The sequence below is a fragment of the Passer domesticus genome, chromosome 8 (genome assembly GCF_036417665.1).
Source record: "Passer domesticus isolate bPasDom1 chromosome 8, bPasDom1.hap1, whole genome shotgun sequence".
Taxonomy (NCBI): Eukaryota; Metazoa; Chordata; class Aves; order Passeriformes; family Passeridae; genus Passer; species Passer domesticus.
In genome coordinates this window covers 2,236,138-2,263,931 of record NC_087481.1, presented here as the reverse complement: position 1 = coordinate 2,263,931, position 27,794 = coordinate 2,236,138, and the positions used below count along the sequence as shown (strand labels likewise).

Below are 27,794 nucleotides of genomic sequence, written 5' to 3'. Positions count from 1 at the left end.
TGGTGGGAGAAGTGCTGGTCAGAGGCTGTTTGGGGCACAGTGATCATGAAATTATTGAGTTTTTAAATATTCTGTGAAAGAAGGAAGGGCATCAATAAATCTTCTACACTGGACTTTTAAGGGCAGACTTTGGCCGAGTTGAGGATGCAGATTTGGGGAGTACCAAATCAGGAACTGATTCTTTTAAGGGAAACAGCCCTTAAAACACAGGGTTCCAGGAAGGATGTACACACTTCAGCAAAGAAACCTCGATGGAGCAAGAGTAGGCTGTTCCTTTGTGCAGAAAGATGACCCAGAGGAAGAAATGATTTCCGGGCTGTGCATGGAGCTTTTGCAGGAATTTAGGGGTTAAAAGGGGATGCATCACCTTGGACACAGGGGCAGGTAAATCAAGAAATGTTTAAGGATGTTGTTAGGTTCTGCAGAAAGAAAATTATAGAAGTGAAAGCCCGGTTAGGACTTAACTTGGATACTTCTGTGAAGGATAATAAAAATGTTTTTATAAGTACATAAATAGTAAAAAGAGGGCTAAGGACAACCTGCGTTTCTTATTGTGGGGGATATGGGTACAAAAGATGAGGAAAAGGGTGAGGTACTTCACCCCTTCTTTGCCTCAGTTTTCAACAATAAGACAGGCCATCCTCAGGACAAGTGTTCTCCTGAGCTGGTAGATGGGCACAGGCAGCATAACAGCCCCTGGAATCCTGGAGGAAGCAGCTGGGGAGCTGCTGAGCCACTCAGGTGCTCACAGGTGTCTCTGGGAGCAGATGGGATCCATCCTAGAGGGATGATGGAGCTGGTGGATGAGCTCCCCAAGCTGCTCTCCATCATTTACCATCAGTCCTGGCTCAGCAGGGAGGTCCCAGAGGAGTGGAGGTGCCAATGTGAGCCCATCCCCAAGAAGGGCTGGAAGGAGGATCTGGGGAACTCCAGGCCTGTCAGCCTGACCTGGGTGCCTGGCAAGGTTATGGAACAGATCACCTTGAGTGCCATCACAGGGCACCCACAGGATGGCTGAGGGATCAGAGCCAGCCAGTGAGGATTTCAATATCTGCACTGATGATCTGCATGAGGGGACTGAGTCCAGCATCAGCAAATTTGCAGATGACACCAAGCTGGGTGTGAGTGTGGATCTGCTGGAGGAGAGGAGGGCTCTGCACAGGGCCCTGGGCAGGCTGGATCCAGGACCCAAATCCAACAAGGTGAGGTTGAACAAGACCACGTGCCGGGTCCTGCACTTTGGCCACAACAACCCGTGCAGCACTACAGGCTGGGGACAGAGTGGCTGGACAGCAGCCAGGCAGAAAAGGACCTGAGGGATCAGCTCCTGCCCTGCTGCTCCTTCCCGTCTCCCCCAGGGCCCTTGCACAGCCCCAGCCATGCTGTTTGCCCCCAGCCTGCCCACGGCCAGCCTGGGGCTGCTCACCCTGGGGCTTTTCTGTGCTGAGCATTGGCCTGGCCGTGTTCTTGAGAGAGCCTGGGCAAGGAGCCTGCAGCCCCCAGGGCCTGGCCTGAGGCGTCAGCGCTGCCCCAGCAGTGCCCATGGCCTGTCCCTGCTGCAGCCCCGGCACTGCCACCCCCAGGACTGTGCCCGGCCCCGAGAGCACTCAGGCCCTGCAGCAACACCAGGGCCACCAGGGCAGCGGGGCAGGGCCATGGCAGCAGCACTGGCAACACCAAGTGCTGCTGCTGCTGCTGGGCACAGCTGCTGTGCCAGCACTGATCTGCCCCCAGCTCTGCACACAGACATTGCTGCTGCAGCTCCAGAGATGGCAAGAATAGAGGGATCTCTGCAGAAAACTCTGCTGGGAGATCCTTTAGTTCTTCTAAAGTCACTGAGAACACTGCTCCTCATTGTCACAGTCTGTGGCCACAGGGAAGGTGGAGAGAAACAAAGTCAGAAATGGCAGAAACAATCATCTCGCTTTAGGGAGAATATTAAATAAGCAAAACTACAGGGAAATCAAAGAACCAAAGCAAGAGAGCTATAAAACATGACTTTTATTACAAGTGATTTGCAGAAATTGGCAATCAGTTTAATGCTTCCTAAGATGTCCAGTCATCAGTCTCCACACTGCAGCCCTGAGCTCCTGGTTCCTCAGGCTGTAGATGAGGGGATTCAGGGCTGGAGGCACCACCGAATACAGAACTGACACTGCAAGACCTAGGCATGGGGAGGAAATGGAGGAGGGTTTCAGGCAGGCAAATACTGCAGTGCTGAGAAATGCATTTCTCCTGCATTTTTCCTTTACAGATTATTTCAGTCATCTCCTGAGAGGTACAGTTTGTTCTGGTGCTTTTCATGAATTGATTGTACTCTTCATTTAGATGGAGATTTTAGAATTGATTTCAGATGTAGAAGAATCTGAACAGAGCACAGAAACAAACTCCCTCTGTCAGCCCATTTTCATCTTCTAGATCAATTTCAAGATGTCCTTGGGGGTGTTGGAATGATTATCACACAGCTCTCCACTTCTGGCTGCAGGCTCTGGAGATTCTTTCTTTGCATTCAGTCAGGCTTGCATTCCCTAAGAGTTCTTGGTAGCCTGTCATGTTTTCTTAGGGTAGAACAGTAACAATGAAAACCTTACCAATGGCACAACTGCCCAGCCCACAAAGAAAAGAGAAGAACAAGCTGTCCAGTTCTTCAAATATTTGTCCTGCTTTGCTGCAAGTGTGCTGCACACACAGTGTGGAAAGCCAAGAGAAGCTGCAGTTGGTGGCACACCTTGTGACAGAAGCTGCACCTCATTCTTCAGGAAAGGTTCTTGGAAAAAGCATACAGGACTGAGGAGAAGTTTCTGGAAAAACTGAAAGAGCTTTTAAGAAATTAACTGAAAATTGAAACAATTCCAGACATTTTTCTCTATTTATTTTTATGCTCCCCTTTTCCATCTTGCACTAGATGTCCATCCAATTAATTCCAAACAGATCTCACCTCTAAGATCCATGAGTTGGCAAGTTTTAGACATTTTAAGATACCATGACCTACACACAGTTTGGCTTCCCCTGTTTTTCTTGGAAAGCAATGTTGGAGAGGTAAGTGCAGTGTTTGTGTCAGGTACAAATTCTGCATTCAGGGAACACGCTCTGAGAGTGTTTGACCTTCAGCAGGGACAATGCACAGCAGGGACCGAGGGGATTCCTGAGCCACTGTGCAGGAGTCCAGACTCTGGCTGAACTCGGCAAAGTTCCCGTGTTTGGACAGGCTCAGGGGCTGCCCTCGGGGAACGTGGGGCTCGGGATGGGGGCGAGCGGGCAACGGACAAACGGACACGGGGACAAACGGCCCCAGAGCTTCAGTTGCAGCAGCGGCAGCAGCGGCAGCAGCAGCAGCGGCAGCAGCAAGAGAAAAAACTTTAGATTCCGTTCTCCTCTCCCTCTCCCTCTCCCTCTCCCTCTCCCTCTCCCTCTCCCTCTCCCTCTCCCTCTCCCTCCCCGCTGTCCCGTACCTCTCCTGCTCTCCCTTTCCCGGTCTCCCCTCCTCTCCCCGCCTCCCTCTCCCCGTGCCGGGCCGGGCCATGCCCCCGGCCCGCCCCCGGCCCCGGGCGGGGATGCCCCGTGCCCGCCCCCGGCCGTCCCACCGAGGTCTGGTCTCAGCCCGGCTCTGGCCGTGCTGGCGCTGGCGCTGCTGGGCGGGGTTCAGTGCCTGGGGCGGCATCGCCGGCTTTTGGCTCCGCCTGGCTAAACCCCGGCCCCGGCCCCGGCCCCGACCCCGGCTGCGGTCCCGACCCCGACCCCGACCCCGGCCCCGGCTCCTCCCGCAGCCCGCGGAGGACACACGCGGCCCCGCCGCTCCCGCCGCCTCCGCTGCGGCTTGCCCGGCCCCTGCTCCGCCGCTCGGCAGCGCGGCCCCCGGCCCCGCGGCTCCCGGGTCGCGTTGCAAAGAGCGAACGCCGGGGGATGGCCGGGCCGGGGCGGGTGAGGGGCGCTCGCCGTTGCTGGCCCCGGGCCGAGCGCTGACAGCCGCGTCCCGCCCACAGGGAAGGCGCAGGAGGCCCTGCAGGAGCGGTACCGGCTGGGTTCCCTGCTGGGGTGCGGCGGATTCGGCAGAGTCTTCGCACCAACGCGGCTCTCGGACGGCGCCCCGGTGAGCGGCGGGGCCGGCGGCGGGCGCAGGAGGAGGGGGCGCAGATGGAGGAGGATGGGGCTGGGCAGGGCGGGCATTGAGCTGAGCCCGCTGCTCCCCTTGGCTTGCAGGTGGCCATCAAAGGGTGCCTCGGAACCGCATCTGGCATTGGAGCGAGCTGGTGAGTGAGCCGGGACAGCGGAAGAAGCCGGGCCGTGCCGGGCGGGGATGAGCCGAGCCCCGGCAGGGTGGGAGCCGCCAGGACATCCCGAGAGAGAGCGGGCGTGGGGCCAGCGCAGGGCGCAGAGCATCCCGGGCTGGCTGAGGGGTTGCCCAGCCCTGGCCCAGCATCGGCCCCACTGACGGCATCGTGCTCCTCCCGCAGCCCAATGGCACCAGCGCTCCCCTGGAGGTTGTGCTGCAGGACAAGGTGTCCACTGGCTTCCCCGGTGTCATCCAGCTGCTGGAGTGGCTTGAGCTCCCCAACGACATTGTGATGGTGCTGGAGCGGCCAGAGCAGTCTCAGGACCTGCACCATTTCATTCGGGCACGGGGCTTCCTGTCCGAGGGGGTGGCGCGGCAGCTGTTCCGCCAGGTGCTGGAGGCCGTGCGGCACTGCACCAGCTGCGGGGTCCTGCACCGCGACATCAAGCCAGAGAACATCCTGGTTGACCTGGCCACCGGGCAGGCCAAATTGATTGACTTTGGCTGTGGCACCTACCTGCAAGAGACAGCCTACACTCACTTTGCAGGTGAGCCTACACAGGGCTGTGCTCCCGCTCCTGGCATCTCACAGCCCAAGATCTCACAGCCCAAGCTGGGTGTGGCAGCGGGGATTCTCCCTTTTGCTGCCACTCAGGGGACTGAATTTGCAGCTGAGTTGCTTTAGAGCAGGGCTGGGTGGGGAGCCATCTTCCAGCCCTGCTGGCAGCCTTTGCCCACCACTGTGCCCAGGATTGGGACTGGGCTGGGGCAGCCAGCCTGACAAAAACAGCCGTGGGTGGGGGTAGCAGAGAGGGAGGTCGGAACCTGTGTCCCAGCCGGTTTGTGTGCAGGCAAGAGGAAGGGCTTGGACTGCTCCACTTGCCCTGTTTGTCTTGCCTTTATAATATGTTTGGGGCAATGCAGGCAGGGAGAATGAGGGCATGGTTTTTCCCCAGCACGCAGTGGGTATTTCTTTGCATGTCATGGTCAGGCCTAGCCAGGGCTTCCACTGTCCCCTTCCCACACCAGTGGCTTCTTTTGCAATCCCAAGTTTGTACACCAGTCCCAGATGCTGGTGAGAGGACAGTGGTCACCCTGTGTGCCACTGATGCAGCCCCCGCTCGCCCAGGGATGCTGGGGCCAGGCTCTGGGAGCAGCAGCATCCCCCTGATGAACTCCATCTGTATTCCACAGGAACACCATCATACAGCCCCCCGGAATGGACCCGCTTTGGCTGGTACCATGGCGAGCCAGCTACCATCTGGTCCCTGGGCATCCTGCTGCACGAGATGGTCTGCGGGAAGATGCCTTTCAGGAGGGGCTGGAACTTCAGCTGGGGCCAGCTCTCACTGCCACAACGGCTCTCTCCAGGTGAATCCTCTTCTCTGGGCACAGGGGGAATACCAGTGCTGGGAGACAGCAGCGGGCTCGGGAGCATCCCGCTCTGGCAGCTGCTGAGGAGGTGGCACATGTCCTGCTCTCCCCCAAAACCAAGAAAGTTCAGGCCCAGCTCTGAGCGCATCCAGCATGGCCTGGGCATGGGAATAGTGGGGCAAAGCAGACAGGAGCCTTCTGCAGCTGACGGGCAGTTTCTGGTTTCTGTCCCCAGAGTGCCAAAATCTGATCGGGTGGTGTTTATCCATGCACCCCTTGGCCAGACCCTCATTAGAAGAGGTGTTCTGTCATCCTTGGATGCAGGATGTTCATCTGCCCTAGAAGAAGGGAGAGAGCCATAGGCACACTGTGCTGCAGGGCCCTGGTAAGTTACAGCTGCACACATGCCTTGGCAATGAGAAGCAAAGAAAGCCAGCCCGTGTCACTGCACCAGGGTCATGGGATGGGAACATGCAGCCCTTGTGCTGGAGCTGAGCTGCTCTGCCCAGCCCTGGTGGCCGCCATCCAAGCAGGTTTTGGTTGTCGTGGTTCCCTGACAGCTGGGGCCCTGGGCAGAGCCCTGACAGCCTGGTCTCACCCCAGGGCAGGAGAAGGATCCCCCAGAGTAGCTGTACCGGGTGGGGCTGCTGCTGCAGGAGACAGCGAGGATGACATGAAGGATGACAACCTCTTCCTCAACCTGGCCACCAGCAGTTGAAGGTGATGCACTTTGATTGTGGCACCTTCTTCAAAGCCAAACTCCACAGGGAATTTGCAGATGAGTCCACACCTGGGGAAATGCTCCCAGATTTGGGCATTGCCCAGCCTGGCTGGGAAGCAAAGGTTCCCCCCTTTGCGGGGGCAGATGCAGCTGATCCTTCAGTCGGCTGCCCAGCTGCTTTTGGCAGGGCTGGTGGGATTGGCTGGGGTGGGTACGAAATGGGAGTGGGCTCCTGGCCCTGCCAAAAGCCCCCAGCACCCAGGCTGGGGCTGGGGCTGGGGCTGGGGCTGGGGCTGGGGCAGCCAGCCCGACACAAACAAACCCCCATGGTGGGAGCAGAGGTGGGACTCCAGAACCGGTGCAGGGCTGCTTTGCTGTGCAGGCAAGGAAGGGCTTGGGCAGCTCCACTGCCCTTGTTTGCTTTGGGATCACGGTTATTGTGGGGGACAGTGCAGGGGGAAGGGAGAAAACCTGGCCTTTGCTCACACATGGCTGGGTTTTTCCCTGGCTTGCAGGGCTTGGGCCTTCCTCAATCCCCTCACAGAGATATGATTTTTCCCTTTGTTCTTTTTTTCCCTTTTTGTCTGTAATCTATTTTCAACAATTTGTTGTTTGTTTTTCTAGAGGAAGCATTCTGGTTGGTCCAGTCTGGATCGGGAAGTTCTTGGGAGCAGCTGCGGCGTGGATGGGCCGTGCCCTTGGAGCAGGCTGAGGACATCGTTTGGGACCAGCTTTTCTTCCAGCCATGGATGGCATGAGGTGGGTCCCCGTCTGCTTGGCAGGGTGGGCTCAGAGCTTTTGGGAGATGGCAGCGAGCACAGGAGCATCCTGCTCTGGGCAGCTGCTGAGCAGGTGGATGTGCCAAGGCTGGCTGCAGGCTGGGCACATGTCCTGCCCTCCTGCCCTGCTCCCAAAGGCAGCACTGATGGGCAGCTCTGGGCACTGCTCTGGGCACAGCCAGCATGGCCTGGGCACCACGGGCAGCTGGGACAAGGGGACAGGAGCCTTCAGCTGACGGGCAGTTTCTGCTTTCTCTCCTTGCAGCTGGGCTCTGCGGATGCTGAGGCTGCTCTGGGCTCTGCCAGGGCTCTGCTGGAGCTCAGCACGGGGCCGGAATCAGCCAAAGAAGAAATGGTGTCACCTGCAGCACAGACTTGCTTGAGCATTTTGGCAACACAGCTCAAGTTTGCAGAGTGTTCACCTCCCAAAAATTAAACTTGTTCAATACCTTCTGAAATCAGATCAATCTGGGATGACTCCAAATGACATTTTTCAGCTTGCTCAAGCTGTAGCTCAGCCCTTCTCTGAACAGTTCTCTCCCCCACCTGCCTTTTACTTCTCGACTGCTCCCTTTTTTCCCCCCGTGAATTCCCAGCCCGTTGCTGTCTCCATCAATTGCTGGCCTTCCTTGTTGCCCCTGACCACAAGGAAGGCCGAGCCCCAGGTTTAGGGACTCATGCTGTCACTGGCTGAGGAGCAGCAATGTCTCAGAGGTCCAGTGGGATTTTAGTGTCATTCAGAGCCACTCTCCAGCCCTCAGCTCTCCTCACTGCTGAGTTCCCACTCCCTTCATCCTTGCAGCAGGATGAGCTCTGTGAATCCCCTTGAGCCTCCCCACTCTTCCCAGCCGATGCACCCACCTCAGTGAGGCTGAAGCTGAAGCTTCTCTGTCTCCTCTGGCACTCCAGTCCAGTCCCCTGTGTGGGGAGCCCCAGCCCCAGAGCACAGCACACAGCAGTGCAGTCCGGGCTGGAGCAGCTGCCCTGCAGCCCTGGCTTGGCTGTTTGTGGCAGCTGAATGCTCCCTGTTTCCAGCTGTCCCTGCAGGATGGTCCCAGGGCAGAGCCCAGCCGGGCTCCCACTGCAGCCCCTGGAGCTTGGGGCAGACAGTGCTCCCAGAGCTGAGGTTCATGGGGAGCACCCGGAGCTGTGCCTCGCACTCAGTGTTGGCAAGTGTTGTGTTCTCATCTCCTGCAGCCTGAGGGGAAAACAACCTGTGCTGCCAGGCCAGCACTGCCCCTCTGGACAGGGACAAGGCTGAAGGGCTTTCCCATTCCAGAGGAGCTGGTACTGAGCCTTGGCAGGGCCCAGCCCAGCTTTGCTTGGGGCAGAGGGAGAACAAGGGGCAGCTCCCTCCCAGCCCAGCCCAGGGACCCCTCCAGCCCCGGGGCTTGGGGCACTGTCAGCACCTGCTGCTCCTGCTGGCCCTGACAGCAACACCCAAACTGGGGCTGATCCCGAGGGAGCAGCAGCAGGGCCTGGATCTGATCCCTGACTCTGGGGCAGGCCTGGACAAATGACCCCACAGCAGCAGCAGCAGCAGCAGCAGCAGCAGCAGCAGCAGCAGCAGCACCAGCAGCACATGGAGCTGGCTTTCAGCACAGCCCCTGCCACTCTTCCCTCCTGTGTGTAGCGGTGTCACAGCAGCCTGAGGCACCTGGGAGCCCCCAGTGCCAGCAGGGACTTGAGATGACAGCCCTGGGCTCCTGGAGATTGTGCAAGGAACAGAGCTGACGACTCCCTGTCCATGAGGAGCTTCCAGATGGAAAAGGCTGCTGTGCCCAAGCAGCTCCAAGGCCACAGCAAGGAGAGTCTCGACCGCTGGATCTGTGCCAGTCCCACAGTCCTGGGCAGCAGCCACTGAGCCCTGGGGGAAGAGAGGGCACAGCAAGAGGGACAAAACCAGGCAAGGTCAGAGACTGGAGAGAGCCAGACCTGGGACAGGAACAGCAGCTTCACTGCACTCTTGGAGAAAGCTCCTGGCTGGTTCAAAGTGCTGAAAGGCATGAAGGACAGAGAGGAGGCCATACCAAACAATGCTCCTGTTTCCATACCCTCCCCTCTCTGTGTCCCAGAAGGAATTGGATGGACTGTGTTCTTCTCTCCGAGTTGTCTCGTTCAGCATGAGCAGCTTAGCACCAGCAGCTGAAGGAGCTGAAGCCTCAGGCCACAAGAGCTGAGCAAGAGGGGACTTTGTGAGCAAATGAGTGCTGCTAACATGGACCTAGCTGAATTCAGCAGATAGAATCATGGAATCACAGAATCCTTTCTGTTGGAAAAGACCTCTGAGCTCACCTAGTCCAGCTGGTCACACAGCAGTGCCAAACCCAGCACTAAACCACGTCCCTGAGGTGCCAAGTCCTGGACAACAGCCCTGAGCGAGGCCTGAACAGCAGGCCCTGAGCCAAAGGTGGCCTCTGGATGAACCTTCCAACCAAAGGTTATCTTTGTATCTGCTCATTAATGAAATATGCATGGTCATTAGCACTGTGATAGATGTAGCCACTCATTAGTGAAACATGTATTGACCTTTCTGTATTTAGAAGCCAGACAAGGCCATGAAATCTGACATCTGCCCTTGTTTGGGGCTGAAGGATCAAAGTCACCTCCCTTGGCTCCTCCTTGAGCCCTGGCCAGGCTTTGGGAGGAACCCAAGAGGAGGATGAAACCAGATGTTCCCACACTAGAAGTGCTGTCAGTTTGTTCATTCAGCACTGTCAGAGCTGGGCCCTCTCACAGCGAGGTTGGAGCCTCACGTGTGGCTGGAGGCACCTGCAGGAATTCCCAGTGTCCAGGAGTGGCTCTGCAGCCCTTGGCTGGGACAGCTTCCCCCAGCTGCTGTGTGGATCTGGGGGATGGTGAAGCCTGAGGGTAAATGATGCTGGATCTTTCTTAATTACTGCTGCAATCTTTGGTGGTGATGGTTGGGTGCATTGCTGAGCTGCTCCTTTTGTGATTCTTTGCTGCTTTGAGCTGCAGTAAATGACACTGATTCCTTCAGTTGGAGACTGTGTCTTTGGTGCTGACCCTGCCCACTGGTAAAACAAAACTGGCAGAGTCTGGCCAGATCACAGCAAAATGTCTCTTGTTAAATGTAAATGTGAGGAATCAGTGCCATCAGAAATTCCCAGATGGGAAGCCCTTCCCTGGAGTTCCCTGGCTCTGGAGTGGGCTGAGGTCGGGGCACCGTGTGAGCAGTGGGGCATTTGGTTAAAAGAAGCTGAACCCCTGGATGTCTTAAAATGCATCAAAAAATTGCATATGGAATAAGGAAAGGAACTTGTGGGCTTGGGCAGATGAGGATGGATTTTGTTAACAGCACATTGAAAACAGCATCAACAAAAGGAAAATTGTTGTTGGAATACTCCCACATAGAACAACAGCAGAAGATTTTAATCTTGAGCTCAGATTCATTTGTGCAAGTGATACTAGTAACACTGATAGTAATACTAATAGTAATACTAATACTAGTAATAAATATAACACAAAAATTTATATTTATATCTGTATAATTAAAAATGTATACTGTGAAATAAGGCTGACACTCGTAATATGTCCGCTTTGGTTGCTCACTGTAACACTAAATACCCTACAGAAAATGACTAGCCAAGACCCAGCTGTCAGTGCTAAACTTTGCGAGATAAAGGAGGAAGGGATGAATTTGGCTATTTTTATAGGATTTGCTGATACTGTGATGGGGAATCCTTTGTCTGTTAGTGTGAAAAATACAATTATTAAGTCTGCTGGGTTTTTCATATCCCAGACAATCCACAAGCTGCAGGATTGGTTGAATGGGTGTAGGGGTTATTAAAAGAGCAGTTGAACAAATGAGGAGATGGGAACCTGTCCCCATGGAGAACCCATCTCCCAGATGTGCTCCATGCCCTTAACAGTGGCCCACTGGGGAAATAGAAACCCCTGGCTGTGCACAGCTGCACCCAATTTGCAACTACAACCAGGGGCATTGAGGCTTGGACTGCCAGGGAAATTGTTCTGGGTGTGATGGCCCCTGGCAGGGCCAGCCCAGAGGCTGCAGGGCTGGACCTTCATGCCTTGGAATTAATTAGCATAAATCAGAAGCAAATGAGAGTTATAAATACCAAAACAGTAATTCAGATTCCTCCAGGACACTTTGGTTTGATAACTGCTCACTGGAGCTTGGCCTTGAAAAGTGTTCATGTGATGGGAGGAGGAACTAATGCAGATTTATCAAGGAAAAATTAAAGGAATTGTGTTAAAAACAGTGAACAAAATTGGATTATTCAACTACAGAGTAGCACTATTACTGATATTGTCAGTTTTTAAAACAATTGGAAAAAAGGACATCCACCTCAAATCACTGCTGTTAGTAAAGATAAAGGGTTTGGATGCATCAGTCCTAATTATGGAGCCAGAGTGTAGCTCCAGAGGCCAAAAAGCCCTCCTGAGGCAATTGAAGGAACAGCTCCTGGGAAAGACAGCACTGTTTGAATCCTGAAACCTGGGCAGGAACAATGGGAATGTGTCCCTGCATCCAAGTGTTCTGTGTGAGAAAAAGGAAATATTACAGGAGATTGTTTTAGGCACCCTGCCAGACCAAATCTCTTTGTTTGCCTCAATGGCCCCTTTGGAAAATGCTCTGAGCCACAGGGCTCCATGTGGAGGTTGCTGTGACACTGAGGGACTTGCACACAAATTCCATCCAGGAGCCTGGGTGCCCTCAGGGACTGGGACCCGGCCCCCTTCCAGCCAAAGGGGAAAGGGCCCCATCAAGCCTTGTTAGCCACAGACACCGTGCTAAAGCTGAACAGCAAAGGACTTGGGGGCATTATTCTGGAATTAACACAGTGCCAGCTCCATGAACGACAGAATTATTGTTCCTAACCCAAATGAGACTGAGGAAAAAGAATGAGTAACCTTGTCACTGAAGTACTGCTGATGTCTGTAAGTTGTGTCTTGAGAGTCAGCCAGAATCTTTGTTTGCCACGAACACCTCTAGTGTTTCACCAAGGATTAGTCATTAAATTCTTATGAGAATGTAAAGATCAAAGTAGCCAAAATACTCAATGTAACCAATTTCTGGAAATGTTCTCAACTGATGTTGGGAGGAATGGGGTTCCCTTGGAGGGCCCAGGGAGGAGCCCTGGATCCATCAGCAGCCCACAGTGGGAAATGGGAAATCAGACTTTTGGTACTGGGAATGGGAGCTGCTGGGTGTGTGGACACTGCCCATAAACAGCTTCCTAAAGGATGGTTTGGGTCCTGTTTCCGGGCAATGCTGATGCCTCCCTTGAGAGTCCTTCAGCAACAATCACAAGGAAGAGTTGGGGCCAAGAGAACATTTTCCACCCAAGGAGTGCCTTTGTTCTCAGAAAACCAGATTCTGGCTCCCCCTGTGCCTCATGTGCGCTGCCCTGTCCTGTGGACATTACAGAAAAGATATAAATTGATTATTAGAAAAAATAGCAAATGATCCTGTTAAAATATCCAATAGTACATCCCAGGAGCTCCAACAAACACAAATGGGGCTCTACAGAACCACACAGCCTGGGATTATCTGCTTGCTGGCCAGGGAGGAACCTGGGCTCTCATGGGACAGGAATGTTGCACTGCTATCTGATGGGTTTGAAGACCAACAGTCAGGAATCACCTTGACAGAAAAGGCAGTAGAAGAGTGGCAGCAAGAAGAAAATGATTTTTGGTGGCCTTGGCTTCATGACTGCCAAATTGGAGGATGCTGTGTAATGAATTTGTGGCAGTCACTGTCATCATTGCAGTGTGAGCACTTGGTGTGTTATGATTTCATGTTAGAGTTGTTGTGACACTGTGCTAGAAATGGAGTACTGAGACTTCTCTAAAAAGAGACACAGTCTCAAGAAAAAAGGGGCATTTGACAAAACAACAGAGAATAGCAACTAATTAGGGCTGTTTTAAAAGGAATGTGAATTATAGCTCTGAGTAACGAACAGCACTTAAATGAAGATCAAGAGGCAACGCCTTTATGACTAATACCTAAATCTAAACTGTGTTATTGAAAGAATTGTTATGAATTGTAGTTCATCTGCAGGTTAAAGGACCAATTGAAGTCCTGAGGCCTCAGCACCAGGTCCTGACAGAGGCCTGAACAACAGACCCTGGGCCAAAGCTGAGCTCTGGATACACATTCTAACCAAAGGTTCTATTTGTATCTACTCATTAATGAATCACTATGAGGAATACGATCTCTGTATGTGTTCATTGGTGAAATGTAGATTTACTTTTCTGTATTTAAAAATCAGAGAAGGCCCCCTTGGTTCGGGGCTGAAGGATGAAAGTCACCTCCCTTGGTTCCTCCTTGGGCCCTGGCCAGGCTTTGGGAGGAACCCAAGAGGAGGATGAAACCAGATGTTCCTGCACTGGAAGTGCTGTCAGTTTGTTCATTCAGCACTGTCAGAGCTGGGCCCTCTCACAGCGAGGTTGGAGCCTCACGTGTGGCTGGAGGCACCTGCAGGAATTCCCAGTGTCCAGGAGTGGCTCTGCAGCCCTTGGCTGGGACAGCTTCCCCCAGCTGCTGTGTGGATCTGGGGGATGGTAAAGCCTGAGGGGAACAGGTTCTGCATCTTTCTTAATCTCTGCTGCAATCTTTGGTGGTGATGATTGGCTGCATTGCTGAGCTGCTCCTTTTGTAATTATTTTCTAATAATTATGTGTTTTACTTTTGTAATTTTTGCAGATTTACCTTATATAAATGACGCAATATCTTCAGTTGGAGTCTGTGTCTTTGGTGCTGACCCTGCCCACTGGCAAAATTGACCCTGTGGGCTCCATAGAACCAAGGGGCCCTTGTGACACTGCAGGGCCTCCTGTGACCAGGGGACTATGGTGACCCTGTGGGGCTTCATGGAACCAAGGATCCATTGTGACACTCTGGGACATCATGGAACCATGGAGCCCATTCTGACACTGTGGGGACTCGTGGCGACAAGGGTCCATTATTTTCCTCTCCTTGGCACTGCCCAGTTCAGCCTTTCCCTGCCCCAGCCCAGCAGAGCAGCAGAGTCAGGTCTGGCCCTGCAGCAGGAACTGGAGGCACTGGAGGTCAGGGACAGCCACTCTGGGTCTGCAATGCTCAGCAGACGCTCAGCTCGGGCAGCTCCTGCAGCCCCAGGGCCAGCCCCGCTGCCCAGCCCAGCAGCAGAGTTGGCCTCGGGGCTCCTCAGGCAGCTGTTGCTGGCCCAGGGACAGGGCAGCCTCTTGCCAGGGCTCCTCTGCACACCCACGGGCTCCTGCTCTGCTCCTGGCCCATGCCAGCTGCCCCCAGAGCCTGTCCCAGGGGAACACATCTGTGCTAGCCCCAGCAGCCATTGCTGCAGCCCCTGCCCTGCTGCCCAGAGCCCCGAGCTGGGGCTGCTGCTCTGCAGAGCACGGGGGCTGTGCTGCCCGGGGCCCTGGGCTGCCTCTGCTGGGCTCTGCTGCTCAGCCTGGCACACAGAGGCAGCTGATGGTGCTCCCTGCACTGACCCCCTCCCACACAGGCTCTGCGGGGCATGGAGGGGGCTCAGAGGAGCCTGCCTTGTGCCAGGGCTGCCAGAGGGGCTTGGGGCTGCCCTGGATCCTCCTGGGGGAGTTTCCTGAGGGTCAAATTAGTCAGTGCCCAGTAGCAGCAGCAGCACGGTGCCCTGCCCAAGGCTCTGCCATGAGGGGCTGTCCCTACATGCAGGTGAAAGAGCCAGCCCCGGGTGCAGCATTTCTGCCCCAACCCTTATCCCCAGCCCAGCCTCCCCGCCACGTGTGCACTCACCACTTGCCCAAGCAATACAGGGCCAGCGTTACCTTCTGGGGCCTTGTGTAGCTGCCCTCATTGTGGCTTGGCCCCATGATGTCTTGGATGGCACAGTACACCACAGCCAGCCCAGCCCCACCCCACTCTTTGTCCCCACCCCAGCTCAGACTCTTGAAGGGGCCCTGGGGTGGCTGGGCCAGCCTTTCAGTGAATCTTCTTCAAAGAACTCCTCTTGGTCTTTCTCTTGTCTTTCTTATCAGCGGCCCTCCATTGGCAGTCTCACACATATCCATGTTGGAAGGCACCCTTGAGGATCATGGAGTCTAAACCTTGACTCCACGCTGAGCTTCAGTTAAATCTCTGAGTCTACAAAAGGTGCATGTTGGTTTCAGGCTTGCTGCTTTTCTGAACGATGAGCATGACAGCATCCTCTTGCTTGCCCACAACCACTTGGGTACCAGGCCTCTGGGAGAGCGCTTGTTTTTTCTGCTCTGGAAAGAGTTTCCCAGCACAATCACAAGATGTTCTGCAGTAGAAAGATGTATTTGGGGTCACCACTTCCAGATGCATTGATCTGTCTTTCTGTGCATAAACAGGCACAGCAACAAAGACTGCAGTGATGAGCTGCCTTTGAAGAGTCACAGGCTGGTGTTGTTGGCCTTAGCCATGGTTCCTAACCAAAAATGCTCAACCCCATCAGCACCATCAGTAAGCTCTAGACAGCTGGAATGGATGGTGACCTTACACTGATGGTGACCCCAGCACCTATCCTTCCCTTCCTGTCCCTTCTGCAGTGTTACAAATACATAAAACAGAGGGAGCATGTTAGAGGGGGCCATAGAGTTGGCAGTTCAGGCAGTTTGTACCTTCCGAATACCGCAGGCAGTGGGAGAAGAAAGAGGTTGATGCACCTGGGAATTAGGATAAAAAAGGAAGTTTCACCCTTGTCCTGAGTCTCAGCAATTCCAGACACCCCATGGGAAATGTCCCTTGGCCTCTCCTTTTACTCCAATAACATTACAGGACCCCTCTGTGTCTTTCCTGGACCCAATCACTGGTGTTGTGAAGGTTTTTCCACCCAGGGAGACACCCTTCTCCTTCAGTGCCCATTCTCCAGCTCTTCTCTGCTTTCTAATGCACCTAGAAGCCCGTGTCCTTGCTGCTGCATGGATCTCCCACGGCTCTCTGCCAGCCGTACTCCAGAGCTCCCAGCTCCAGCTGGCAGGGCCTCAGCGCCTGCCCTGTGCCCTCCTTTCCTGACAGTCACAGCAGGCCCTGCTTGCTGCCCTCATGGTGGCACTCCTGGCCCCAGTGATCTCCAAGGCCTTCTCTGGGGGCACCTTCCTGCGGCCTTTCAGTCCCTCACAAGGCCCAGCAGAGACCTGAGAGGGGCTGTGGACAAGGGCCTGCAGGGACAGCACCACGCCCAGTGGCTTCCCACTGACAGCGGGCAGGCTTGGGCTGGAGATGTGCAAGAAATTCTTGCCTCTTAGGCTGCTGAGGCCCTGGCCCACGCTGCCCACAGCAGCTGTGGCTGCCCCATCCCTGGCCATGTTCCACAATCCGTCCTTAGGAATGGGTTTCGTGATGGTTTGTTAATTGATCTCAGAGTGCAAAAAACCTACACGGCAAGGGAGTTTGCAGTAATAATAAAAAATAAATCTACCTTTATTGAATGGCCACAGGAAAATGTTCTAGGGGGGACAGGGAAAAAGGGAAGAATAGGGGGAAAAAAAGAGAGAGAAGAAGAGAAAAGAAGGTATGTAGCTACCAAACGTAGAGAGACAAAGTCCTTCAAAGTCTTCAGTCATTGGAGTTCACCTGGTCACATCAGGGGAGATCTCAGAGATACTGGTCAACTCAAGCTTCTGTTGTAGTCCTTTTTGGTGGGGGAAGGGGACAAGTGCAGAAATGGAATCAAATGTAATAAAGAGTAGTCTATTGTAATTGCTGATGGAAAGATAAAAAAAAAGAGAAGGCATTGAAGAAGGGTACAGATAGTCCATATTCTCAGCAGTAGGTAAGAACCATTGTCTTCTTGGTCCAATGGTTACTCCTGCAAGCAAACATCTCACTTTGGTCAGCTTGCCTCCCCCACACAGCTCCCCCACGTTAGGGGTTTCAATCTCAGTCCTTGGGAGGAGGGGGAGCTCCTCCATATAGGGGTTTCATGTCTCAGTCCTTGAGGGAGAGGCTTCTCCCATCTCAGTCTGTCTGTCACAGTGGTTGTAAAACAGATGAAGGGTCTCCCATGGGGACCACCAAGAGTTACCCCAGAAAAGTCCAGCCAAGCTGAGAGGTGGGGAAATTCCAGGGCTATTGGTGTGAAATGGGTGCAGGCAAAAAAGGACAAGGTGCCCCTTTTCCTTTTCATTAGGTTCAGTGTTCCATGGCAGCAAACACACCTGCAAATAGCTTGGCAAGCCAGAAGCTCTGCTCAGGCCTCAGGATCTTGACAAGCAACCATCTCAAGCAAAGCCAGAATTCCAGTCAGGGTCTTTACAGTGGTCCTGATGTCTGCTCTTGAGACAGTTGTGAGGCAAAATGAGGGGAACTTCAGACCGTCTCTCACAGGGCTGCTTCTCATCTGCCCATGAAGCACTGGGGCTCTGGGCTTTCCTTCCTAAGGGAGAGAGCTGTCCTTCTCCACCAGGGGCCCATGGCCAAAACTGGGATTCCTTGCCAAATTTCCTTAAATGCAAAGATTGTTCCCAGATGAAATCTGCCAGGAGAGACAGATTTGGCTGCTTTGGATACCCAGGGGCCATCTCTCATCTGCCTTTGAAACACTGGGACCATGTGCTTTTCTTTCTTATGGGGAAAAAAACCATCCATCTTGAGCAGGCACCCATGACCAAAATTGGGAATCTGCCTCCAAAATTCCCTGTATCCAAGGATAGCTCCCAGGCAAAAGCTGCCAGGACAGACAAGTCTGGCTGGACTTGGCTACCTGAAGAGCTGGCACTCATCTACCTTTGAAACACTGGGGCTCTGTGCTTTCCTTGCTAAAATAAAGAACTCTTCTTCCTGTCCAGGTGCCCATGGCCAAAACTGAGATTCCATCTCCAAAATGCCCTATGTCCAAGGATAGTCCCTAGATGAAAGGTGCCAGGATAGAGAGGTCTGGCTGGCTTGGCCTATGGGTGGCCACCTCTCATCTTTTTTTAGAACACTTGGAATTCACGCTTTTCTTTCCAAGAGGAAAAAACTATCCATCTTGACCAGGCATCCGTGGCCAAAACTGGGATTGCACCTCCAAAACTCTGTACATCCAAGGATTGCTCCCCAGTGGAAGCTGCCAGGACAGACAAGTCTGACTGCCCTTGGCCTCTTGGGGGCTGCCTCTTACCTCCTTTCCAAACACCGGGACTCAGGGCTTCCCTTCCAATGGAAAAGAATCATTCTTCTTCTCAAGGTGTCTGTGGTCAAAATTGAGATTCCTCCTCCCAAATTCCGTATATCCAAGGATTCCTCAATGACAAAAGTTGCCAGGACAAACAGGTCTAGCTGGCTTGGCCTCCCAGGAGCCACCTGTCTCCTCTTCTGCCTTTGAAATTCTTGGGCTCTGCATTTTCCTTCCTATGGAAAAGAACCATCCTTCTTATCTACACAGAAATGGCTGAAATTGGGATTCCACCTCACAAATTCCCTATGTCCAAGGGTTGCTTTCAGACAAAAGCTACCAGGACAGAGAGGCCTGGCTAGCCTAGGCCTCTGATGGCCACCGTTCATCTGCCCCTCAAACACCAGTGTTCCATGCTTTCCTTCCTATAGAGAAGAACTGTCCTTCATCTCTGGGTGTCCATGTCTGAAATTGGGATTCTACCTCCAAAATTCTGTATATCCAAGGGCTGCTCCCAGGCAAAATCTGCCAGTACCATCAAGTCTGGCTGGCCTTGGCCTCTGGTGATTGCCCCTACAACACTGGGGCTTGGTTCTTTCCTTCCCATGGAGATCCCTGGGACACTGTGGGGACCTCATGGAACCAAGGGGATCATTGTGGCACCACTGGAGCCCATGGAACCAAGGGGCCGTGGTGACACAGCAGGGCTTCATGGAGCCCAGAGACCATTATGACTCTGTGGGGCCTGATGGAACCATGGAGAGCATTAGGACCCTTCAAGGCCTCATGTCACCAAGGGGGAATTATGACACCTCAGGGCCTCATGGAAGCAAGGGACCATTGGGACACTATGGGGCCCCATGGAGCCAATGGAACATGGAACAGGTCTGGTTGGCTTGGCCTCCCAGGGGCCACCTGACAGGTCTGGCTGATCTTGGAATGTCAAGGACTGGCTCTCATCAGCTCCTGGAGCACTGGGGCTGCATGCTTTCCATGCTACAGTAAAGAACTATCCCTCTTTTTAGATGCCCATTGGCAAAACTGATACTTTCCCTAAAAAATTTCCTCTATGCAAGGTGGTCACCTCTCATCTGCCCCTGAAATACTGGGGCTCTGTTCTTTCATTCCTTTGGAAAACAACTGGCCTTTCTGCCAAGGGACCATGGCCAAAATTAGAATTTGGTCTCCCAAATTCCGTATATCCAAGCATTGGTCCCAGACAAATATAGCCAGGACAGACAGGTAAGGCTGGCCCTGTCCTCTGGTGATTTTCTTAGACTCTGAGCTGAATGTTTTTCATTTGAAAACACCTTGGAGATGGTGCAGAGATCTCCCAAGGTGGGATTTTGAGGCCTCGGGCACATGAGCACTACATGTGGACAAAGGAGCTCTGTGCTCTGTGCTGTTCTGGTGGTTTTGCATCATGGAAGTGATGTCCTAAGAGAAGCTGCTAGCAGTTTCCTCCATGTCTGACAAAAAAACAATCAGTAATTAGCTTTGAGAATTGGCAATCTGTTAAACCACTAAGGAAACTGTACACGGCTCTGTGAAGACACATGTTAAAGACGAGAAAGCCACAGAGGGTCTCTTTCCCTTCTGGCCAGCAAAGAGGTAACAAGGCTGGCCCAGCCCCATCTCAGCCAGGCCGGGCCGGGCGGCTCCTGCCGTGGGGCCGGGCCCCTTCCCGGGGAGCCCCCCAGGCCCCATCGGCTGCCGGGCAGGGCAGGGGAGGCCGCGGGGCCGAGGCCGGGCCGGGCCATGGCTGTGGTTGCCAACACCTGGGCGCTGCCGAGCCCTGCCCCGCCGCCAGCCCGGGCCCAGCCAGGATCCGCTGGGCCCCAGGAGCAGCCCCGGGCCGGGCCGGCTCGGCAAAGATTCTGCCACCCTTGGGGTTCACCCGCAAGCCCCAGGCAGGGGGAGGAGAAGCCATGGGCCCCGGCCATGCTGCTGCTGTGTTCTGGCCTGGCTGCTGAGATCCTGGCCCTGCCCCAGCGCGGCCCATCCTGACACAGCCCCAGCGCAGCCGCTGCAGAAACCTCCATGGTAAAACAGCTCCGGCCGCAAGGACCCAGCCCAGCCGGGGTCACGGAACCATCTGCAGGCCCTGGGTGAGATATTAACTCTTTCAGTGCTTCCATCCTCCCTGGAGTGAGAGAAAAGGACAAAGTGCAGGCACACAGAGGAGCAACATGAAGACACTGAGTTCAGTGAAGGAAGAGTAAAGTCCCAGATGGGAGGAATTAGGAGATACTTTGATCTTGGGGCTCGAATCGTCTTGTAAATGTATAGAGATGGATGTAATTGATACATCAAACTTTCTTTTCCCCCATAATGCATTGAAAAGAATGGGGAGATGACTTGTTCAGCAAAGGCCTCCATGCTAAAGTAAGCAAATGTTGAAGTAGTTGTGATTCCAAGAGAAGTTTAAATGGAGAAAGAGAGAAGAGTGATGAGACCCTGTGCCCTCAGGGAGAGAAGAAGACCTCTGTTCCCAGAGATGAAGATGATTTCAGAAATAGATTAAGAGAAACTTTGTTCTTAAACCGCTCATGTTTAAACTAATAACCGATAAATTAACATGGCCCATAAACAGAGCTGTGGGCAAAGCTGTAAAAAATGGCAGGGACTTCAAAATTGCAGACTTTCTGGGCAGCTGCTATTGGTGGGAGTTGAGAGCTATGAGAGAACTGTTTTCTTAAGTATAAGTCTCCATAGTATGAAAGATAGACTCCTCTCCCTAAGTGAACTGAAGAAAAACTATTCTAGAGGTGGTAAACTGACTGGAAACTTTATGTTTTTTCTCCTTACGTTGTCAGTGGAAAAGAAAAGTTTGTAGGGAGGGTAATTGTTCTGAAAGTTTTGTTCTGATTCTTAGTACTCTTTCTTGTATTAACTGTTAATAATCTTTTCTTTGCACCCTTTTGAAGCTTTGAGCCTGCTGTGCATTTCTCCTAATCCTATCTCACAGCAGTAAATGAGTAAGACTATTCTAGTGAGTTCACTGGAAATTGCCCAACACTGAACTCACCACACTAATTAATCCATTCTCCAAGAAATCTCAAAATGGCAAACCAAAACCACTACAGAAATCTTCCTGATGAACTGCCCAGAGCAGAGGGAAATCAAGACAGAGCCATGGTCTGTCAGTACTTGCTTGATCCTAAAGAGCCCTGTGATGCATTTGGAGCTGAGCCCTGGAACCTCAGGGCCTGAGAGGAGATTGCACAAACTTTTCCAAGAGTGAAAGTCAGAAGAAAACCCCAAAGTGTTTCAAAACATGAATGGGTCCCACTGAGGTCAATCCCAAACACAGGCTCCTCATGGACTCCTTGGAGGAGAGAACTGGAGGCCAGGATGGCACAAAAACCTCTTAGAGACTCAGTGTGGAAAGGAAAATCCAAAGTACCTTAACAAACCGTGAGTAACTCAAAGTATTAATGAGCCCCACTGAGTGTCAGTGCAAAACTCTCAAGGGATTCATTAAAGCAGATAATTTGGGCCATGAATGCACAAACCTCTCCCAGAGTCTGTATCAAAAGGGAAACACCAAGTACCTTCAAATAACTGAAATACCCTGAAGCATTAATGAGCCCCACTGAGTGTTGTTACTGACAAAACCTCTCCAGGGACTAATTACAGCAGATAATTGGAGGCCATGATTGCACAAACCTCTCAGAGAGTCCAAGGCAAAAGCCAAACCCAAAGTCCTTTGAAAAAACCTGCAGTCCCTGGGAGCATTCAGGAGCCCCCAGGGCCATTGCTGAGCAAGGCTCCCCAGGGACTCCTTCCAGCAGATCCTTGAGGCCACTGGGATGTGGATTAGGGGGGGATGCTGAGGGCAGGACAAAGGGGCTGACAGTGCCCAGCCTGGCTGGGGCTGTGCCAGGAGGCCCCAGAGCCTCAGGACAAGGTGTCTCCTCCCAGCCCTTGGTGGCACAGACCCTGCTGCTGTGCCCCAGGCCACCAAGACTTGGCTTCTCTTTGTCCCCACCTGTCATCACTGCCTCCAGTTCTCTGCTCTGCCTGGGGCCTGGGGACACTTTCTGAGTCGTGTACCTCAGTGGGACCCATTAAAAGTCCAAGAAACTTTGGAGTTGGATTCTGACTTGGAGTTCTGGAGAGGTTTCTTCAGCTGCCTCTCAGGGACTGATGTTCAGAGCCTCAGCACAAAGCCCCAGAGGGTGATTAAAGTCCTGCTGCTGTGTCTGTGCTGCTGAGCTGGGCTGGGCTCCTGGCACAGAGGCAGCTCCTGGTAAGCAAGCAGAGCTTCAAAAGCACATTTCTCTTGATGAGCAGCTCTTCTGCCAGCCCAGCAGGGCTGGGGCACTGCCTGCAGCCAGCCCGGGCACAGCCCAGAGGCACGGAGAGCTTCAATCAGTCAGGGCTGGGAAGGTGCTGAGAAGTGCCTGGGGCAGAATCACTGCCAGCCCTTGGCACAGGAACCTCTGGTTGCAGGGCAATGCAGCTGCAGCTCCTGGAGCCATCTCCTAAAGCTGCAACATCGCAATACCTGCAGACCCTGTGAGTACATTCTCTGATTCTCTCTTGTGCAGAGCAGCCAGGGGTGCCCAGGGCTGTCCTGCAGAGCAGGCTCCTGCAGCCCAGGGCGCTGTGCTGGGGCAGGGACTCTGCTGCCTGCCAGGGACAGCTCTCAGCCGGCCCGGGGAGCTGCTCTCAGCACTGGGGAGAAGCTGTGGGGGGAAGGAGACAGATGGTAAGGCTTGGAAGTGTTCTCTTTGTGTGGTGAAGATGCTGCATTGTTCAGGGCTGCTACCTGCATGGCACGGAACTCCAGAATATTTCCAAGTAGATTTATACAGGGAGCACAGCAAGTCAGGGGTGGCATCTAAAGGAAAATACTGCTTTTTTTAATCTACGGTTCTGGGTTGCCAGGATGGGAAATTGCACATAGATATTCATCTCTCAGTTCAAGTGAGGAAAATAAAAACATTTTTTCTCAGATGGTAATTAACCAGGCAGAGAATAAAATCAGCACAGGGCACCTCACAGGCAGCATCAGTGTTGCTTTTCCATCCTCCTCAGAGTTGCTCTGACGTTGCCATCAGAGCCTGCAGAGCCAGAGCTGCCCCTGGGCAGTCCAGAGCTGGGAGGGGTCTGCAGGGCAGATCTGAGCCCCCAGGGCTGGGCTGGGCTCTGGCAGCACTGGCAGAGCCCAGCCCTGGGCACAGGGAAGCAGCTGCTGGCATGGACAGCTCCAGGCAGCAGAGCCCTGGGCAGGCAGTGGGGGGAAAGTGTCCCCAGGCTGGGCTGGGATATTTAAAGTCCTCTTCAAATTCAACTATGCCTGATTACTTTATTTACAGATCCCTATGCCAAGACACTTGAAATGTCCAACAGCAGCTCCATCAGCCACTTCCTCCTGCTGGCATTGGCAGACACGCGACAGCTGCAGCTCCTGCACTTCTGCCTCTTGCTGGGCATCTCCCTGGCTGCCCTCCTGGGCAACGGCCTCATCATCAGCGCCGTAGCCTGCGGCCACCACCTGCACACGCCCATGTTCTTCTTCCTGCTCAACCTGGCCCTCAGCGACCTGGGCTCCATCTGCACCACTGTCCCCAAAGCCATGCACAATTCCCTCTGGGACACCACCACCATCTCCTACACAGGATGTGCTGCTCAGCTCTTTTTCTTTCTGTTCTTCATCTCAACAGAATTTTATCTCCTGACCACCATGTGCTACGACCGCTATGTGTCCATCTGCAAACCCCTGCACTACGGGACCCTCCTGGGCAGCAGAGCTTGTGCCCACATGGCAGCAGCTGCCTGGGCCAGTGCCTTTCTCACTGCTCTAATGCACACAGCCAATACATTTTCCCTGCCCCTGTGCCATGGCAATGCCCTGGGCCAGTTCTTCTGTGAAATTCCCCAGATCCTCAAGCTCTCCTGCTCCAAATCCCACATCAGAGAACTTGGGCTCATTGCTGTTAGTGCCTCTTTATCAATATGTTGTTTTTTGTTCATTGCTTTCTCCTATGTGCAGATCTTCAGGGCTGTGCTCAGGATCCCCTCTGAGCAGGGACGGCACAAAGCCTTTTCCACCTGCCTCCCCCACCTAGCTGTGGTCTCTCTGTTCACCAGCACTGCAGTGTTTACCTACCTGAAACCCCTCTCCATCTCCTCCCCATCCCTCGATCTTGCCCTATCAGTTCTGTACTCAGTGGTGCCGCCAGCCCTGAATCCCCTCATCTACAGCCTGAGGAACCAGGAGCTCAAGGCTGCAGTGTGGAGACTGATCACTGGATACTTTCAGGAACATTAAACTGCTGGAGAATTTCTGCAAGTCACTTGTAATAAAAGTAATCTTTGATACTTCCTGTTGGTTTGATTGTGGGGTCAATTTTTTCCCTGTTTTACTTTTTCCTATTGTCCATAAAGAAATGTCACTGTTTGTGCCATTTCTCATTTTGTTTCTCTCCACCTTCCTCGTGGCCACAGACTGCGACAAGGAGGGGCTACTTTCTTGGTGGCTTTAAAGGAAAGAAAGGATCTCCCAGCAGAGTTTTCTCCAGAGATGCCCTTTTGTTGCCTCCTCTGGAGCTGCAGCAGCAATGTCTGTGTGCAGAGCTGGGGCAGATCAGTGCTGGCACAGCAGCTGTGCCCAGCAGCAGCAGCACTCGGTGTTGCCAGTGCTGCTGCCGTGGCCCTGCCCCGCTGCCCTGGTGGCCCTGGTGTTGCTGCAGGGCCTGAGTGCTCTCGGGGCCGGGCACAGTCCTGGGGGTGGCAGTGCCGGGGCTGCAGCAGGGACAGGCCATGGGCACTGCTGGGGCAGCGCTGACGCCTCAGGCCAGGCCCTGGGGGCTCCAGGCTCCTTGCCCAGGCTCTCTCAAGAACACGGCCAGGCCAATGCTCAGCACAGAAAAGCCCCAGGGTGAGCAGCCCCAGGCTGGCCGTGGGCAGGCTGGGGGCAAACAGCATGGCTGGGGCTGTGCAAGGGCCCTGGGGGAGACGGGAAGGAGCAGCAGAGCAGGGGCTGATCCATCCCCAGTGCGCTGCACAGCCCAGGGCAGCGTCCCAGAGCGTCCTGATGGAGCTGCCCACAACATCCCCCCTCTGCAGCCCTGGCCTCTCCCCCAGCTCACACAGGTGCCGCATCCTTGCAGGCACAGCCACGGCAGCACTGGCTCAGGAGCCCCTGTTTGCATTGCACAGAGCAGGCGGGAGCACCCCCATGCTGTTGCTGTGGGGACATGAACCTGAGGGAGCACAAATGCCATCAGCCCCTGGGGCCAGCAAGGGCTGGGGGACACCAGGGAAACCACTCAGCTTTGTTGTGGCCTCTGCAGTCAGCCAGAAAGTTTGTTCCCATCAGCTGGGAGTTTCCTGTGCCACTGAAGATGCTGTTGCTCAGAGCCAGGGCTGCCTGGCAGCCACCCCCAAACTGCCCTGAGCATTTCCTTTGCTTCACTTTTTCTTCTTTACTCCTAGCAGTACAAATTTCTTCCTATTACCCATCCCTGTCCCCTCCCCTGCAAAAAGCCCATCCCATTTTTTCCTTTCCTCTCTCGTCCCACTCCCCATTTCAGTTCCTGACTTGGCACCATGGAAGAATCACTGCCCTGTTCCTGCTGGCCACACCATTCCTGATCCAGGCCAGGAGCCATTGGCCTTCTTGGCCACCTGGGCACACTGCTGCCTCATGTCCAGCCTGCTGTCCATCAGTGCCCCCAGGTCCCTTTCTGCCTGCCTGCTGTCCAGCCACTCTGTCCCCAGCCTGCAGCACTGCAGGGGTTGTTGTGGCCAAAGTGCAGGACCCGGCACTTGGACTTGTTAAACCTTCCTTTCTTGGATTTGGGCCCTGGATCCAGCCTGTCCACGGCCCTGTGCAGAGCCCTCCTACCCTCCAGCACATCAACACTCACACCCAGCTTATTGTCATCTGCAGTAATGTCCTTGGCTCCATGTGGCCCCTTGGTGTCACAATGGCCCTTTGGTTACACCAGGCCCTGCACTGTCACACTGCTCTCCTTGTTTCAATGAGACCATGCAGAGCAACAATGCTCTCCTTGGTTCCACGGGGCCCCAAAATGTGACAATGCTCTTCTTGATTCCATGGGGCTTCACAGTGTCACAATGTTCTCGTTGGTGCTGCAGTTTCACAGTGGCCCCTTGTTTCCTTGGGGCCCCAGGGTGTCACAATGGCCCCATGGGTACATGAGGTCCCACACTGTCACCTTGGTCTCTGTGGTTCCACAAGTCCTCTCAGTGTCACAATGGACTCCTTGTTTCCATGAGGCCACATAGTGTCACAGCGTTCTTCCAGATCCCTTGAGGCCCCATCATGTCATCATGTCCCCTTGGTTACACAGGATCCTGAAGTGTCACAATGTCCCCCTGGTTCCATGAGGCCCCAGAGTGTCAGAACGGCCCCTTGGTTCCACTGGGCCCTGGAGTCTCCCAATGGTCTCCTTGGTTTCTCACTGTCAAAATGGTGAAACCCCTTGGTTCCCCAAGGTGCTGCAGTGTCACAATGGCCTCTGTGGCTCCACAAGGACCCAGAGTGTCACAGTGCACTCCCTGGTTCCATTTGGCCCACAGCACCACAATGGACCCCTGGTTCTATGGGGCTGCAGTGTCATCATGGTCCTCTTAGTTCCATGAGGCACTGCAGGGTCACAATGGCTCCAGAGTGTCCCAATCATCAAAGAATGACAGAATCAAATAGGCTGGAAAAGACCTTTGGGATCTGCAAGTCCCACCAACGCCCTAATATACTGCCTTGTCACCCAGACCATGCCACTAAGTGCCACTGGAGAGGGACAGTGACTCTGCCACCTCCCCCCTGGCCTGCCCATTCCAATTCCCAATCACTCTTTCTGTGATGAACTTCCTCCTATTGTCCAGCCTAAACCTCCCCTGGTGCAGCTTAAGGCTGTGTCTTCTTGTCCTGCCCTCCAGCAGATCCACGCTCACACCCAGCTTGGTGCCATCTGCAGTTTGTGAATGGTGGACTCGATCCCCTCAGCCAGATCATCAGTGAAGATGTTAGGCAGGACTGGGCCCAACACAGCTCCCTGGGGGACACCACCAGTGACTGGACTCCAGCTGGGTGCAGCACCATCCCCACCACTCTCTGGGCCCAGCCTCCGGCTAGCTCTTAAATCTCCCAGTGAGCAGAGAACCTGCCCAAGCTGTGAGCTTAAGCTTTTCCAGGGAATGTTGTCAGAGACAGTGTCAAAGGCTTTGCTGAAGTCCAGATAGACATATCCACAGCCATTCCTGCATCCACAGCTTTTCCCACATCCACAGGTGGGTCACCTGGTCATAAAAGGAGACCAGGTTGGTAAGGCAAGACCTGACATCTCCAAATCCACACTGGCTGGCTCTGATCCCTCGGCCACCCTGTGGGTGCCCTGTGATGGCTCTCAAGGTGATCTGTTCCATAACCTTGCCAGGCACCCAGGTCAGGCTGGCAGGCCTGGAGTTCCCCAGATCCTCCTTCCAGCCCTTCTTGGGGATGGGCTCACACTGGCACCTCCACTCCTCTGGGACCTCCCTGCTGAGCCAGGACTGATGGTAAATGATGGAGAGCAGTTTGGGGAGCT

The 27,794-nt window shown here is 54.0% G+C and overlaps 2 protein-coding genes and 2 long non-coding RNA genes across 4 annotated transcripts; 2 read left to right on the top strand and 2 right to left on the bottom strand.

The window, feature by feature from the left end:
• Positions 1 to 562: 562 nt before the first annotated feature.
• On the top strand, positions 563 to 5,580 carry LOC135306050 (serine/threonine-protein kinase pim-1-like; the record flags this gene model as incomplete). Its single annotated transcript, XM_064429608.1, has 4 exons — positions 563 to 587; positions 3,984 to 4,090; positions 4,461 to 4,821; positions 5,468 to 5,580. Coding segments are annotated over exons 1-4 (606 nt in total), but the record flags the coding sequence as incomplete, so codon positions are not given.
• A 5,205-nt stretch (positions 5,581 to 10,785) lies between these two features.
• On the bottom strand, positions 10,786 to 13,983 carry LOC135305771 (uncharacterized). The gene is made up of 2 exons (XR_010366756.1): positions 13,845 to 13,983; positions 10,786 to 12,545 (listed from the first exon to the last, which is right to left on the bottom strand). It is a non-coding gene; the product is annotated as an uncharacterized LOC135305771 (long non-coding RNA).
• Positions 13,984 to 16,525: 2,542 nt separating this feature from the next.
• LOC135305699 (uncharacterized) lies at positions 16,526 to 19,819 on the bottom strand. Its single transcript, XR_010366674.1, has 2 exons — positions 18,715 to 19,819; positions 16,526 to 18,467 (listed from the first exon to the last, which is right to left on the bottom strand). It is a non-coding gene; the product is annotated as an uncharacterized LOC135305699 (long non-coding RNA).
• Positions 18,353 to 24,561, top strand: LOC135305622 (olfactory receptor 14A16-like). The gene is made up of 2 exons (XM_064429358.1): positions 18,353 to 19,473; positions 23,556 to 24,561. The coding sequence occupies exon 2, from the start codon at positions 23,579 to 23,581 to the stop codon at positions 24,509 to 24,511; it is 933 nt and encodes a 310-aa protein (XP_064285428.1). The 5' UTR covers positions 18,353 to 19,473; positions 23,556 to 23,578; the 3' UTR covers positions 24,512 to 24,561.
• Positions 24,562 to 27,794: the final 3,233 nt, after the last annotated feature.